This window comes from Meleagris gallopavo, chromosome 6, assembly GCF_905368555.1.
Source record: "Meleagris gallopavo chromosome 6, MGAL_WU_HG_1.1, whole genome shotgun sequence".
Lineage (NCBI taxonomy): Eukaryota > Metazoa > Chordata > Aves > Galliformes > Phasianidae > Meleagris > Meleagris gallopavo.
Window position 1 is genome coordinate 41339657 of NC_139409.1, and position 17760 is coordinate 41357416.

Below are 17760 nucleotides of genomic sequence, written 5' to 3' on the forward strand. Positions count from 1 at the left end.
AACAAATGTTAAATTATCTTTTAAAAATTAATTTCTTCCTTTTAAAAAAGTCTTTATCCTCCTCACTGAAGATAGACTCTCACACATATTTTTCTGTGACATTATCAGTGTGTATTGGGAAGCCCTTTCCTGAATTTCTGATGCTGCTTTCTAGGATTTCTGAAGAGGAGCAACAAGAAAACTGTATTCTCCTTGACAGAACAACATAATTTACAAACCTCCTTACAATTTTATTCTTCCTCCAAAACCCTGCTATACCCCCATCTTCAATAGCTACAATTGCACTGAGTTCAATTTGCAGTTTTACTGTGCAGTTGATGTGGGAGGACTTTACTGAGGGTTGCATAAGGAACTTTGAAAGTCCTAGCTTGCCTCTGCGAATGTGTACCTTCCCCAGCTGAAGTCTGCTTGGCACAGGCAGGTCTATTTTACTTGGCTGTAAAATGAAAATATAACATAAAATTTTCACTCTCCCTTCAAAAGAGAAGAGTGAAAAAAAGAGAGTTGCTGATGAGAGAAGCTAAAAGAGAAAAATCATACTGCATCAACCCCATATGGCTTTTTCCCACTTTCTCTGGTTTTCTACCTCTAACTCTTGGCTGAATAAAAATACTTCTCAGAGTATTTTTACTCTCCGGGTAGCTTGGAAATCCTCCCCTGCCCCACAGTGAGGAGATGTGAGCTTGATCTGGATTGCAAATAAAGTACTCTTTCACCTCACCTTCCCTATTCATTGCTCATGCACTGAAGCAGTGGGTCCGGTAGTTTTCCACATAGAACTTTCTTCCCAAAATAACAGCTTGATTTTTAACTTGAATAAATTCAGAGAAATCCCCTCAGGTTTTAACCTGCCTGCTTGTACATAACTATCTGTGCCACAGCTGCCAGAAATTACCAAGAAACTCTAGCAACTTGTGAAACCTATAAAATGGGTTATATAATATTATATAATATTATATAATATATAATATATATAGTATATATAATATATAATGAGTTATAATGGGTATAAAGTGGTAAATCCACAGATAACAGCATGCATTAGCTTAGATTCAAGATAGATATTTCTCTTTTTTAAATCTTAGCCAAAGTGTTCAAATATTTTCTTAACAATATGAGTTTTTCTTAAAAAAAAAAGATAGTATTGCAACCTTACATTTTTGTCCTGATTACAGGAAATGCAAAAAATTCACTATATGACAGAGAAACAATGGTCACTGTAGAACTGTTAATGGTGTGTTTTCACTAGGCTAATACCACAAATGAGTTAATCTTGTGGCCAGCAAAGCAGCACTCCTTCTTAAAATGGATACATTTGATTTTTATTGGTGTATCTTTAAATATTTTGGTTCAAATGTGCCAGTCATCTTCCCATATCTAAATACAAAAATAACATAGCAATAACTCTTAGCACTTCTTTTCCACATTGTTGTTAAAAGTGTGATTTTCAACACACTGAAAACATCCTACACAGCCAGGATCTCTTGCTAGATCTGTCAGCAAAGACTCAGCTGGTCCAATACCATGACCTGTCTAAGAGAGAATCTTTCCAATATATCTTTCTATTACAGTTCCCTTTATGCATGTTACACATCCTTTCTGCTATATTTCCTAAAGTGATGAAAATGTATTCTGACTGCAGACCCATTTGCACTGTCAGCTTATGAACATCTCTTCTGCAGCAGGGAACACCGTCTGATAGGAGATATGGTGTGTTGCAATAACCACTGCATAAAAGTAACAGCCTGGAATCAGCACTACTGATCTCTGCAGACTAAGGCTTCTTAATAAATGGTTTTAAAACGAAAGGAAAGTTTACTTGCATTTTTCAGAGACGTTCTTTCTAACTACAAACTACACTCCTACAAAGTATCCCAGAAACACATAGCATGATGTTACCAAAGCCCTCGTTACTGCCTTAAATTAGCAAGTACATCATACTACAGGGCTCTTTTTCGTTACAAAATCTATGCTTAGCATCCCCATTTCCCTCCTTGAGCAAGAGTCCTTTTACATCCCAGGCAGCATTGTACTGCCTGTACATGGCATGAACTCCTTAGAGTCATTAACATTAAGGCAACAGCAAGAACAGAAGTGCTATGACAGTTGTAAAAAATTCCAGATCCAATGTACCATTCCAATCAAAAGAAATGGAAATCTGAGAAGGTGGAAGGAATAGGTTGACCCTGTTGCAGAGGTCTGAATTAACCAAAGTAGGCCTAGATAAAAAGGAGATCATATAATGTACGCAGAAAGCAAGGGAGTAGTATCTTCCCTAGGTTGCACCTTTTTGCTTCAGTGCCCACAAGAACAGCTCTGATATATTTATGGGGACAGTAACAAGGTTCACAAGCAGTCTATGCTATCATTGTGGGTACTAGTGCAACTGAGGGACAAAGAAGTAAAACATCAAACATTCAGCTTGTGAACTACGTTATGAAGAAACAGAGCTATAGGCACAGAGATATCCATAACAGCTCCTCCTGACTCTATGTAGGTTGAAAACTGACTTAAATAACACAGTAGCTGGTAGACTTACCACTGAAATCAGTAGTAATTTAGGGATTTCTGTGACTCACAACATAGTGGATTTTCATCTTCTTTATGTGCTCACTGCCCATTCTTGCAGATCAGTCTATTTAACTTACGCATTATGAGCTGTTTTGCTTCATTTCAATGACCCTGTCCTATTTCCTCAGATAACCCAAAGCAAAGCACATGCAAATGCTTTAGAACATGCAAACTGAGTACAAACCAATACACTATGCACTACAAGGGAACACCCGACTTCTCAGATAAACTATGAGGAACCTGATTTAAAACTTAGTGCAGCAAAAACATAACAGACTATTTAGACAAACAATATAAAATATAATAGAGGCAATACTATCAGTCAGATACATATAAAAATCCATTTAAATACTGCTGTGTTCAACTTATGTTGAAAGCTCACTTAGCTTCTCACCTTTATTTTTTGCAATGCAATTATAATTGATGTAAAACATATAGTAAGTACATCAGTATGTGCAAGAAAATCCTAACACATTAACCAAGATTTATTTTCTGAGCATAACACATATCTTTGAAGACATTAATAATTTACTAAGGAATGGCATGTAAGAATCTTTTCTTTGGGAAAGTGATGAATAGCATCTAAGAGGATTCCCCTTCTTTAAAACAAGTTGTAGAATTAAGACACTTACTGTAAACTGTATTTGGCAGCCTCCCATTATATAATCTAAGAAAGAATGCATCTTGTGGATCTGCAGACAAGAAATCAAGATACTTAAATTAACTGTGCACTGCTAAAACATCAGATCATGGAACTGCCTGAACAAAGTAAACTGAAAGAAGGGGGAGACCAACTGAAAATAAGGTGAGGGAAGAGTGGGAGTTGGAAAGAACAAAAATATAAAGAGAGAAAATATCCAATTATTCTAAGAATACAGAATGGTAAATTCATATAAAAAACAAAACCAGTCTCTTCTTCTTCTCAGTAGCAAGTCAATGGGAATTTTGCTGTTATTTTAGGAGGAGCAAGGGCAATTCAAAGATAGTTGGAAGGATTGGAAGGGTAACATATAGAAGGCCATTTGGCAAGCTGACAGACGTAAGAGTTTAGTACTGCTAACTCACACCAGTAGGGACAGGATAAGAGAAATTAAAGAGGAACATGTGGGACAGTTAGCTTACTTTTAGGATTCAAATCCTTGTCTTTACATTTTTTCCTGGCCCAGTTTCTATTGCTATTGCTATTCTCTACACGGTTCCAGTTTGTTATCTACATTTTCAAACACTATTAAAATACACTGCTGAGAGTTAAGGAAAGAAACAGAAAATGAACAAAACACAAATACCTTGCACTGGTTAAGGATAACGATGCCTGAGTTCTTGTAACTCTTCTTCTTTGCTTTGTACTTGGGGTTAATGCATTCCCATTGTACCTGTGAGAATAGAAGTCACTGCATGAAGTAAAACTAGTGTAGACATCAAATAATTAACAAAGATGGCACTGTCTGATTTCCACAGTTGACTAAATCCTGTCAGTAATGGTGCACGCAGAAGACAATAATAAAAACAATATGTAGAGAATTAACAGAAAAGATCCCAAGGCAAACACCTATCTTCTAATGTGTGCATGTGGACACAGAACTGAGAAAGATACCCACATTTTTGTGTTGTCACCTACCAGTGTCACCAGTAGGTTCAGGTGTTATGTGAGGAGGACTGAGGATCTTTTGAGATTATTTAAGAAAAGGAAAAAAAAGGAGGAGCTTAATATAAATGAAAGTACTCGAGGGAGCAGTCTGATGCATTATTTTAACTACAAAACTGCCTACATATTATAACTGGTTGTTAAACTCAAGATGAGAGAAATTCTGATCAGACATTCTATCACTCACTTTTGAAAGAGAATAATAGTTTCTTCTTTACATCTCATGGTAAAAGAAAAAGTTAAGAAAAATGACTAAAACATGAAAAGAAGTAGCTGATTAAAGCTTTAACAGTTTAAAATTTCAAAATAATCCCTCATAGTATATTTAAACAAAAGAACGTTTTTGGAAATCTTCTGACCAGTTTTTTTTCTACAGCAAAATAGTCTTATTTTGTTACTGAAACATGTTGCCTTGCTCTTACTATAACATCTCTGAGAGTCTTACTTTTTACTTCAGAAGAAGCGAAAAGCCATCTCTGGTTTCAAACAGGTTGATAAGACCAAACTTGCAGACCCTGAAGTCTAATTACTACATTATTATTCATGTGTTACTGCAGACGTAAAATGTACAAGTATGCATCTGTATTTTTAAATCCAGATTTGTAAGTGTAACATGTTATTAAATAAGGTTAAGAACACACCCATTGCCTTCCAGGGAGTTGTTTCCAAATGCTGGGAGAAAACGTGAGCTCTAACAAAATGCCAGGTAAAACAAAGAATACTCACAAGGGGAGTAGGGAACTGTACTACCTAGAATTCTCTGTTATACTTGGGAAATGAAACAGATCTAAGCATTATAATACTTTGCCTATAGTGAAGACCTCCATATTTTATTTGTCTGAGCAAAGTGAGCATGTAAAATCATTTTTATTTTATGAACAGCCACATTGAGCTTCCAACCACTGCCTTACAGCAATTATTTGTATGTCTCTGAAATATTTAAAAATTGGAGCTTCTCTTAAATGTCAAAAACAGGGAATGCACATGTATGGCTCCAGAGCAATATAAGACTTTTTTGCACCCAGGAGGATGAGTATTTTCATCATTGTTTCTGCAGAGATGTAGCAGAGCCAAGAAAGGGAAAAGACAGAAAAAAAAAAAAGGGTCCAACTGCAGGAAGCACATCTGCTTGCTCTCCTAGTTAGCCTAAAGCTTGATTGTTTGTCTTGTGAAATGAATTTTCCAACTGAGAAGACAGACAGATACAGGCCCACATGTTCAGGGGAAATCCTCCATAAACATTTTTTCTCTACTCAGGAGAAGCAGTCAAGCTCAAGAAATGAAAGCACATCTTTCCAGCTACACAGAACTCACTGCAACACAACACAAGAGTGCAACAACCTCATTATTTAGGAAAGCAACCTTACAGTAAGGCAAAATCACTGCCCATGTCTTGATACACTGTTGTCTGGCAAGATGGTTTAGCACACAGTTACCTCAAACTTACTGGAAGCATTCCTACAAGAAAACTCTGCTGTGTCTATGTTATACAGAAGTAATATAGTGAATAAAGAGAATAAATAGCAGTCAGGATTTGTTTTCCTCCCTTTCACTTTTAACTACATCGGAGAGACTTCATGGCTTTCCCCTGAATATCCAAGGTATGCTTCCTTAATTTTATCATCCTCTAACAGGAGCACTTTTCAGTGTGTGTGTTTAAAGAATACCCGGCCTGTATAAACCTTATGCTGTGCAGAAAAAGGACTACTTAAGCCTAATATAAACATTATGTTCTAAAGTGTATTAAAACATTCCATATGAGTCACTAACATGCCACTGGCAGATGAAGCTAGGAAAGAAACAGAATTGACTAGCAAATTCATAGAAATGTTGGTTTTTTTTGAAGAAACAGAAAAAAAGAAATAATTTGCAACTATTCAATCCTTTGATATGGTGCTATAACAAAGGGAAGGGATGAAGAGGAGAGAGGAGGGAGAAATCCCTCTCCAGTTCGTGAGTAGGTTTCTACATGAAGCTCTCTTACCTGTACTAACCATCAAGGTGTGATTCTGACCTTGGCCATACCCACAGTTCAAGTTGAAGATGTGACATGCATCATTTGAAGGAAATGCCCTGAAAAGACCTTGTCACATCTTCAGCTCTTCCAAAAGGATTGGAATTCATTAACCAACTCTAAGCAGGTAATTAAAAATGCAAAACAATTTTGAAATATTTTTGCTCGCACTGTGAAGACACGATCAATTTTCAGTCTGTTCCTACATTCCCTGTATTGATTTGGTATCTGATACTGTTTTTAATTGATTCATTTTTGTCTCTTAAATTAACTTTTCAGCTGAATGGAAACCAATGCAATAGTCTGCAATCTGACACTAATGGTAAACATTGTGAAATTCGGATTCATCTCCTGGAAGTCACTTAACATTTCCTCCAAATGCTTGGCAGCTCAGAGCTATACAAGCTCTTTCCCTGTCAAACACCACAGTAAATCTGAAACAGAAATTATCTGGTTCTAAGTATCTTCAATTAATTTAATATAAATACTGTTTCAAATGTTGGTAATGAAACCCGATACTACACTGCTTCGGTGTTTCTTTCATACCATGACACTTAAACCACTGTGTGAAGAATTTCTGAATGTAAAACAAACTCCATCCATCTATTCTTCAGTGGAAGTCAGTAAACTAATACTGAGATGTGGATGGGTCTAATCCTCTCTTTGCTGTAATGAGGACACAGACTCTCAATGGGTGACGTTGCTCTCTGTAGTTAAGGATGATGCTTTCCCAAGCATCTTCATTCATTATCTTACTAAATCCTCAGAAGAGAAGAGTCAATGATGCAACCACCCATTCAGTAGTGATGAAATGCAGGTAAACATTTTATTTGGACAGCACAAGCTATTCAGAGAAACGAAGATGTCAGGAGGGCTTCATGTTCCCCATGGCAAGAGAAATCATGATACAGAGCAGCTGTTTTCTCTTGTACACCATGCTTCCCCATGAGGAGATCAAGTGGGCCATGAGGAAAGAACTAGAGTGCTATAGCAGAGCTTTGGTTAACATTAGCATATTTTCTGATCTCCCTGTTAATTCTTTCAGTTATCCCTTGTTTTTTCATATACTTCTCTTGCAACAAATTGCATAGCTTGTAAATGACAAAGGAGGCACACTCTAATGGACAGGGCAAAAAATAAAAAAGTCAATAGTAGGCGGCTTTATATCCTGCATTATCTTTTTCCGATACCTCAAGAAAAGCAAGTCACTTCTAAGCAAACTACAACTCCTCCTACCTGGAATGCTAATTCATTCCTGTCACCGGTCTACACAAGGGGACTGGATGTTTTTATTTTTTCCCCTTCTGACTCAGAATGATAATCATCATGGGAGAAGATCTGTTTTTAATCAGTATCAGAGTTTTCCTATGAAAACTTGCAGCTGGGGAACTAAGTGAAAACCAGAATGTCTTTGCTTCCTCAGCAAAGGCCTAGCTTCACTCACATTCCTGAGGTGGCATCGCTGCTGTATTAAACATACGGACATGGCAGAGGTCTCACATCACTGCACCCTCTTCCAAGGCCCCTGTTGCCCTCTTCAGGACCACAGGAGCTGCTGATCACAGAATATCTTGAGTTGAAATGGACCTTAAAGATCATCTAGTTCCAAACTCCCAGCTGTAGTTACGGCTGCCACCCACAGGATCAAGCTGCCAAGGGCCCCATCTAATCTGGCCTTGAATGCCTCCAGGGATGGGTCATTCACAGCTTCCCTGGGCAACTTGTTCCAATGTCTCAACATCTTCTGAGAAAATAATTTCTTCCTAACATCTAACCTAAATTTCCCCTCACTTACTGATAGGACAAGGGAGAAGGGTTTTAAACTATCAGATCGTGTAACAGTCAGTCTCCCTCCTCTTTGAAAGCTCTCTTGAAGTACTGGAGGAGCCACAATGAAATCTCAGAGTCTTCTCCAAGCTAAAACAACCCCAGCTCCCTCTCTGTTTCTTTGCAGGAGAGGTGCTCCAGCCCTCCAATCATCTCTGTGGAATTGCAGTAGAGATGGTAAGCACAGCAGGGTTTCTTTTTCCCTTCCCTTTCTGTGTGCGTGCATACATACATGCATCCTTTTTTTTTTGTAATACAGGAACAGATTTTTCACTTATGTAACTCCTGTACTGCATGAGGATCCAGGTGGTTTCTTTTTCTGCAACTTTTTTTCCCCAAATCCCTATGGTTTTATCATTCACAGATGATTTTTCCTTTAAATTATGAGCAGCTTTAACAACCTTTAAATTTTTATAAAGTTTTTCTTGCCTTGTTTTACAATGTTTGGCAAATTAATATTATAAAACTGCCAGTATACACACATTAAAAAACAAAAAACTACAGTACATATATTTGGAAATAAACCTAGGCATACAATAAACAAGAAATACTGTCACAAAGAGTAACGGACTTCTTACTGTGTTTTCTCATGCCAAGTTTGTGAAGGAGTAGCTGATCAATTTTGGAATGGTAGGAGATGCTGAACAGAAGACTTAGAACTGTCTATTTCAGAGGCTATGAAAAAATCTCTTCTAAAATCTCTTCTAAGAAAGACTGTCTAACCTACTCATCTCCTCACCCATGTATAATTACATTTCTTTGATGTGGCTGATTATGTCATGTTGCACAGACGATGCTGAGACAAACACATGCATTTATGGGACCCACAACCAATAGCATATACTGCCTTTAGCAGCAGTAGTTACTTCTGAAGAATGGAAAAAAAAGGAGAGAGAAAGAGGGAAGGAAGGACAGAAAGAAAGTGGGAAAAAAAAGAAGTATGGTAATTGCTCTCCATTGGCCAGCCAGGAAGACAAGTGACATGGTCTATTAAACAAAGTACTTTTCTGATACAACAAATGATTCACAATACCTTCTCCAAAATAACTATACTGTTTTCATCAGGACCTGCTCAGACTGTCTACTGGTTGTTCTTGACTACTGTGATAATAGTGCTGAATGAAGCTCACTTTCATCAGGTGCCAAGAACCATTTGGAACATGTATGCATATTCTTTGGAGCATTTATATATATATAATAAAAATATATATGTATAAAATATATATGTTTTTATACATTATGTTATATCCATTTTTAAATGGCTATAGCCTACTACCTTATCCACTAAATCTTGTTTTCTTCTATAATAGACTACAAAACAAGGGTTAAAAAAGAGATGTGGGCAGAAGGTCTGAGTTTCACACTAGTGACAATTGTGTCCCATCCATAACAGTATCAGGTTTTGTAGGTATAAGCCCATAGAGTAACTGCAGTAAACACAGAATAAGAGCATCAAGGGAGAAATAATGTTGGAACAGCTTAGGACTATGGAGGAGAAATTGTGCACATCTGCCACAAAAAGCAGACATAATGTTAGAGGTGAAAGGCAGCTTGCAGAATGACAAATGGCAGGCTCTTAGCAATGCAAAGATTCAGGCACTTAACAGCACTGTGCTACATTAAAGTATTCCTGGACTACTCTCTAATACTACTCTGTGAACTTATAAAGATTAGAGTAAGAACTGACCAGTCACTATACTAACTTCTCATGTTTCTGCCTGAGTAACCACCCTTTTTGTTACTGGGGGATGGAAAGAGTCCATTGCTTCCACATCAGAATAAAAAATGTATAGATCACCTTTCACAGACATTCCTGGTGCTCTGGATGGAAAATCACTTGTCTTGGCCAACAAGCTGCCCATTTGGAAAGGACTGCAGTGCTGTTTTGAAAATGTTTACATTGGAAATATGCACATTTTACCACTTTCACACTGTTTATTTTCCAACCACAGCCACTTGCATACAAAATTAAGGTGCTGTCATAACGTTGTTGTTAATGTTATTCTCTCTGGAAATAGTTAACCTTATATTAACTTATTTATAATAGGTAAATATATGACTGATACATGTATCAGTGGTATTTTACACACATAAACAACACATGCTAAGCTTCCAAACATCAACAAAAGACAACTAGAACAAGTAGCATTTCTTGACCTAAGGAACAGCCTGACTGCAACACCTACTAAACACTTTCTGACCCTTTGCTATCTAATGTAAAGCCCAGACAAAGTTTATTACAGCTTAGTTTTGTTTAGTTTTGAGATCACCATGAAGCAGTGACTGCAAATATGAGTAGATTAGAAAGACAATATTTTAAATTCCCCCACAGAAAATTTATCAAAACAACTTCAGGGTTAAGCAATAATAAGAAAAAACAATTTCTGGAACTACATATGCCAAATCATTTATCATATTCAATAATTACCATCAACTTCAATTTTAAAAGATCAGGCTGACATAATGAAGGGAAATTATTAATAAGCTAACACCTTTATTTTCCCTTAGGACTGTAATTTATGAGACATTTAAGAAATAAATTAGGTTCATCCTGATAGGATTGAGTTAGAGCTGGTAGCAATCATGCAGCACATGAGAAATAAAGAAAAATGGAGAAAACTGGAGAATGACCCTCATCCAATAAAGGACTATAGGCCAGCTGGGGAATTCTTTCAGTGCCTTGTGCCTATGCTTTATCATAACAGCAAAGCATCCAATAGATAGGCTCAAAGGAAATAAATATTTGCAGAAATATCTGTGAAATATGGACTTGAGAAACAGTCTCATTATTTCAGATAGAGCTACAAGATAGGTCGCTTTCTGCATTTTTGGATTATCATGTAATAACAGTAAAATATACAGGAGATAAACAGAACAAATACACTTCCAAGAAAAAAAAAAAAGAGGCATTGTCATTTGCAGCACTACAGAAATGCATCAGGAACACTGATCCTCAAAGCTTATATACTGACAGTGCTTGAGTGGTTTCCACCTACCTGTCGCCCTTCCATAGCCCCTCGCATTTCCTTGAAAGTTGAGCTAAATTCTCCAATGAAGTCATGTTTTCCATTGGAATCCCAGTCCCAAACTATGCACTGGAGAGAAAAAGAGAAAAGAAAATAACACATTTTTCTTAAAAAAAAAAAAAAAAGGAATTTACTGAAAAAAAAAAACCCACACAGAAATTATGATGTGCATACAATAGAATTGTACTGTGTGTTATCTAGAAAAAATCACAGGTGATATTAAAAATATTCTTGTCCAGATAAAAACGAAATGACTAGCAATATCTCAACACAGCTTGCAACTAACAGCTACGTATTATGGAATTGGCTGATGAAAGCAAGTTCATATTGTACAGAAAAAAAGGATTCATCTTTCAGCAAGGTGTAAAAACACAAGATACTATCTATGTACATTTGCAGGTTCATGTTGAAATGGTGTCCTGAATTAGGATCAATGTACCTCACTAAAGTGCTTTACAAATATCAATCACTACTCAGAATACTAGTTGCTGTGGTCATGATGTGACAGAATCATAGAATGGCCTGGGTTTAAAAGGTCCTCAACAATCATCTCCTTTGCCGTGGCAAAGGTTGCCAACCACCAGACCAGGCTGCCCAGAGCCACAGTCACACCGGCCTTCAATGCCTCCATGGATGGGGCATCCACAACTACTCTGCAAAACCTGTTCCAGTACGTCACCTCCCTCTGTGTGAAAAACTGCATCCGAATATCTAACTTAAATCTGCCCCTGCCTTAGTTTAAAACCGTTCCCTCTTGTCCTATCACTATCAACCCATGTGAACAGTTCTTCCCCCTCCTGCTTATACACTCCCTACAAGAACTGGAAGGCCATAATGAGGTCTCCCCAGAGCCTTCTTTTCCCCAAGCTAAACAAGCCGAGTTCTCACAACCTTTCTTCATAGGAGAGGTGCTCCAGACCTCTGATCATCTTAGTGGCCCTCCTCTGGACCATTCCCAAGAGTTCTGCTGCTTTCCTGTGCTGGGGTTCCCAAACATGGATGCAGTACTCCAGATAGGGCCTCGCTACAGCAATACTCACTCACCTTTAAGCAGCCCCTGCCAAAAACAATATACACCCACTGCATGTGCAAAAGCACAGAAAAATGTCAACACAGTTTTAGAAAAGGAAAGAATAAAAATGGAAATGGGTAGTGGGCAAAACTTGTCACAATTTCCATTTGTTGCAGTCATTCTTATCAGTGCAACTCAGAAACCAAATGCTTCTGTCACTATCTGAACAGGTATAAATGATGCAAACACTACAGAAGCAGTGCAGTGTGTGACCAAAACCAAAAAAAAAAAGCAGCTTTAGAACCTTCCCTCTCTACATACATGCACGACACCAGCCGTGGTAGACCACAGCAGCACAAGTATTTCTCTTCCACAGGCGACATGTGGCCCATCCACCACTTGTGAGTTCTGAAACATAGTGGCAATTAACATCTTCCTATCAAGTAAAACACGACAAAGTGGAAGCAAAGAAAGATTGAAAGATCCTTTGTAATAAAGGATGGACTGGAAGCTGGGACTTCACATTGCAGTTAAACTTTGGACGACCAGAGAATTACTAGCATTGAATGTGAAGGGATTTTACCAAGGAAATCAGAAGCCCCATGTTAGGCAGAGGTGGGCTATGAGATATCGCACTGAACCATGAATAAATTACAGAAACAAAAGATCAACATATACAAACCAAAGAGAGAGCTCATCACTGACTCAGCAAGGAGGGACAACCCATTGGGGCAGTTTCTTTTGACACTGTAAACCCTGACACAAAAATCTTACTCAGGCTAGACAAGACGGGGCAGTTAGGGCAGTTAGAGACGGGTGGGACGACGCACGGGGTTGCCCCTGGCAACAGCACAGTGATGTCACGCCGGGGTCCTGGCCACGGCAACCAGCCCACCAAAACCAACACACACCTCTTCCCTGCTTGCCACTCGCAAGGTTCAGCAGGTGAAGAGGGTGCACCAAAGGCCAGCTTTGCTGCTGCCGCTTGGCACTACATTTGATAGTATTTGGCTACAGGCCAGCAGACTCACCTGCCCAGCAAAGTGCACAGAGCAGACCCCAGCCCGTGCCAGCCTTCCCAATGAAAGACACCGCTCACAACGCTGGAGGCACAGCTCCAACTTCCAGCACCCTGCACAATGAAATCAATGAGCTGTGTGTGCGGTTCATGCGGCTCTGCGTTAACACCAAGCAGGTAAATACTAAGGACTCTGCCAACGAACAAAGTGCAGAAACCCAAACCAGGGTGAACCGGTGAGCCGAACTGTGAACTCTGCTGGTCATGGATGTGACCCATTCAAGCGTGTGACAACTGAGCCACACGCGGATCAGAGCCAGCTCGGCCAGGGGTGGGTAGATAGGGATGGGGAACAGAACAGGCCCCGCATCATCCATGATGAAAGGGTTTTGGACCCGCTCTGAAAGCTGGACGCTCCCAAGTGCACAGGGCCGGATGGATTGCACCCTAGAGTGCTTAGGGAGTTGGCGGGTGTGCTTGCCAAGCCACTCTCCATCATCCTTCGACTGTCCTGGCTAACTGGGAATGTCCGGCAGACTGGAGACTGGCAAACGTGACAGCCAGTCACGAGTGCTGTCCCCAGGGCTCAGTGCTGGGACCGCTTCTATTTCACATCTTCATTCATGACCTCAAGTTGGGAGGGAGTGTTGATCTGCCGGGTGGGAGAAAGCACCAACAGAGGGACGTGGAGAGACCGGATCGATGGGCCAGGGCAAACTCTATGAGTTTCAAAAGGGCCAAGTGTTGGGTCCTGCATTTTGGTCACAACCAACCCAGGCAGCCATACAGACTGGGGAAGGAGTGGGTGGAAAGCTGCCTGACGGAAAGGCACCTCGGTGTTATGATGGACAGCTGGCTGAATATGAGCCAGCAGTGTGCCCAGGTGGCTTAAAAGGCCAAATGCATCCTGGCTTGGATCAGGAATGGTGTGCTGAGCAGGACTAGGGAAGGAATCCTGTCCCTGTACTCGGCATTGGTGAGGCTTCACCTTGAGTGCTGTGTTCTGTTTTGGGCACTCAGTACAGAACGGACATTGAAGTGCTGGAGCAGGCCCAAAGAAGGGCAACAAGCCTTGTGAGGGGCTTGGAGAATATGCCCTATGAGGAGTGATTGAATGAACTGGGCTTTTTTAGGCTGGGGAAGAGGAGGCTGAGGGGAGACCTTAGTTCCAATACCTCAAAGGTGACTGCAGCAAGAGCGGCGCTGGTTTCTTCTCATTGCTGACAGGAAGAGGGGAAATGGCCTCAAGTTGTGCCAGTGGGGGTTTTGGTTGAACGTCAGGAAAAACTTCCTTACAGAAAATGTGGTTAAGCACTGGAATAGGCTCCCCAGACAGGGAGGTGGTTGAGTCACCATCCTTACATGTGTTTAAAAACCATTAGGATGTGGTGCTCAGGTACGTGATTGAGAGGAGGGTTGTTAGAGTTAGGGTAGTATGGTTAGGTTGTGGTTGGACTCGATCATCTTTAAGGTCTTTTACAACCTGACCAATTCTATGATTTTAGGATTCCAGCCTGAATCTGTGCTGCAAAAAGAGGCTGAGGGCCAGAAACCATCAGGCAAACACAAATGTAAAACAAAACATCTGGATGTGCAGGGAAGAAAGAGATCATTCCTTGCAATAGACGACCCGTTTGACACAGAAGACACTCAAGATATGGTCGCACTGCCAAAAAAGGTGATGAAGGAAGCAGAGCCTGCTCTGCATTGTGGCTCCTTGCCCACCAAATCCTAACAGCGGAACCGGCACAAGCAGCTGCAGCAGCCCCCCTCGCTGCCGACCATCCAGCCTGCCGTGCTGCAGGTGGACAGCCCTGCCAGAACATGCCACACGAGGCCCACTCCATGCATCAATGCGGGACCTCAGGCTTCTCACAGCCAACTGCTCTCTGATATTATGGACCATCAAGTGTTTAACCCTGACAGACTTTCCAAGGCTCCTCATTTCACTATTAGCAAGGACCCTCCCTTTGACAGACTTTCCAGGATCTGCTGCATTCCTTTTAATCCTTTTAGATATTGATGTTAATAGTTTTATGTTGTTTCTTTATTGTAATGTTTGTTCTAGAGTTACTTCTTTAGCTATGTTTTCCAATGCCATTGTTTCTGCAAATAAAAGACACTGTTATGTATAAGAACATCTTTCCTTCAGATAAGAAAACTGAATTCTTGTTGGATGGATTCTCTCTTTCCAGGCCGTTTCTACAAAATTGTGCTGTTTCATTAAATGCACACACGATCCAGTCTAAGTCTGTTATTACTTGCAATTTCTTTCCTGCTTTAGGGAACGCATCCGCACACGGGCTTTGTTTCATGCAAAGCACGGGTTACACAGAACGTACTTCTTGTGGGTGATGGAAACAAAGTCACGTGGTTTGTTTGGCAGGGAGATAGCATTCGGTGAGGTACTCTGTTATTTTGCTGTTGTTGTTCTGGTGGGTAAAATACAAAAGCAAAAGATCAACAAATCCAAACCAGAGAGAGAGCTCATCACTGACTCAGCAAGGAGGGACAACCTACGGGGACAGTTTCTTTTGACACTGTAAACCCTGACACAAAACTCTTACTGTCGTGGTTTGGTGATTTTTTGTTGTCAGTATTCCACACCAGAACATCTCGGGGACCGGGGGGAGTTAAAGAGTTACAGTTCTGGTCCCATTTACTGCCTTGTATGGGCATTTTGAGTATCTGATGGGAGGGGAGAGGCGGCATCCCCGGAGGAGGCGGCGGGAAGAGGAAGCGAGGCGAAGCTCCGGAGGACCCCAGGTCTGCCTCTCCTTCCTACCCCGGCTCAGCCGTCTCAGCTCGCCGCGGAGCAAAGCACGTGCTTTCCCTCGCACTTTGCCTACCCTCGTCTCTCTCATTTTGTTCGATTTGGTTACATTTAGTAAATCATCGTTCCTCCTCAGATCGTTGCCGTTGTTTTTTCTCTTGGTTAAAACTATCTGCCAGCTCTCTGCCCTTCCCCCTCTCCCGGAGCGCACGCGGCCCGGGGCCGGCCGGGTCGCACGGCAAGCCGTTAGTACAGCTTCGTTGTTTCTTCCTTTCGCCCGGGGCCTGTGCCCCTGTCACAGACTTATATCTAGGGATAACCCCGTGACACTTGGTAGGCCTAGACAAGACGGGGCAGTTAGGGCAGTTAGAGACGGGTGGGACGACGCACGGGGTTGCCCCTGGCAACAGCACAGTGATGTCACGCCGGGGTCCCGACCACGGCAACCGGCCCACCAAAACCAACACACACCTCTTCCCTGCTTGCCCCTCGCAAGGTTCTGCAGGTGAAGAGGGTGCACCAAAGGCCAGCTTTGCTGCTGCCGCTTGGCACTACATTTGATAGCATTTGACTTCAGGCCAGCAGACTCACCTGCCCAGCAAAGTGCACGGAGCAGACCCCAGCCCATGCCAGCCTTCCCAATGAAAGACACCGCTCACAACGCTGGAGGCACAGCTCCAACTTCCAGCACCCTGCACAATGAAATCAATGAGCTGTGTGTGCGGTTCATGCGGCTCTGCGTTAACACCAAGCAGGTAAATACTAAGGACTCTGCCAACGACAAAGTGCAGAAACCCAACACCGGGGTGAACCGGTGAGCCGAACTGTGAACTCTGCTGGTCATGGATGTGACCCATTCAAGCGTGTGACAACTGAGCCACACGCAGATCAGAGCCAGCTCGGCCAGGGGTGGGTAGATAGGGATGGGGAACAGAACAGGCCCTGCATCATCCATGATGACGTGGTTTTGGACTCGCTCTGAAAGCTGGACGCTCCCAAGTGCACAGGGCCGGATGGATTGCACCCTAGAGTGCTTAGAGAGTTGGCGGGTGTGCTTGCCAAGCCACTCTCCATCATCCTTCGACTGTCCTGGCTAACTGGGAATGTCCCGGCAGACTGGAGACTGGCAAACGTGACAGCCAGTCACGAGTGCTGTCCCCAGGGCTCAGTGCTGGGACCGCTTCTATTTCACATCTTCATTCATGACCTCAAGTTGGGAGGGAGTGTTGATCTGCTGGGTGGGAGAAAGCACCAACAGAGGGACGTGGAGAGACCGGATCGATGGGCCAGGGCAAACTCTATGAGTTTCAAAAGGGCCAAGTGTCGGGTCCTGCATTTTGGTCACAACCAACCCAGGCAGCCATACAGACTGGGGGAGGAGTGGGTGGAAAGCTGCCTGACGGAAAGGCACCTCGGTGTTATGATGGACAGCTGGCTGAATATGAGCCAGCAGTGTGCCCAGGTGGCTTAAAAGGCCAAATGCATCCTGGCTTGGATCAGGAATGGTGTGCTGAGCAGGACTAGGGAAGGAATCCTGTCCTTGTACTCGGCATTGGTGAGGCTTCACCTTGAGTGCTGTGTTCTGTTTTGGGCACTCAGTACAGAACGGACATTGAAGTGCTGGAGCAGGCCCAAAGAAGGGCAACAAGCCTTGTGATGGGCTTGGAGAATATGCCCTATGAGGAGTGATTGAATGAACTGGGCTTTTTTAGGCTGGGGAAGAGGAGGCTGAGGGGAGACCTTACTACTCTCTTCCAATACCTCAAAGGCGATTGCAGCAAGAGCAGCGCTGGTCTCTTCTCATTGTTGACAGGAAGAGGGGAAATGGTCTCAAGTTGTGCCTGGGGGGGAGGTTAGGTTCTATATCAGGAAAA

General features: G+C 41.8%; 1 protein-coding gene across 4 annotated transcripts in view; it reads right to left on the reverse strand.

The window, feature by feature from the left end:
* CPNE4 (copine 4) overlaps window positions 1-17760 on the reverse strand; it is a 262207-nt gene that overhangs the window by 37340 nt on the left and 207107 nt on the right. For all 4 annotated transcript variants that reach the window (XM_085226459.1, XM_085226458.1, XM_085226457.1 and 1 more), the window contains 3 exons: window positions 11054-11152; window positions 3858-3944; window positions 3204-3263 (listed from right to left, as the gene is read on the reverse strand). In XM_085226459.1, coding sequence (XP_085082585.1) covers window positions 3204-3263; window positions 3858-3944; window positions 11054-11152 — 246 coding nt within the window. The remainder of the gene's footprint in view (window positions 1-3203; window positions 3264-3857; window positions 3945-11053; window positions 11153-17760) is intronic.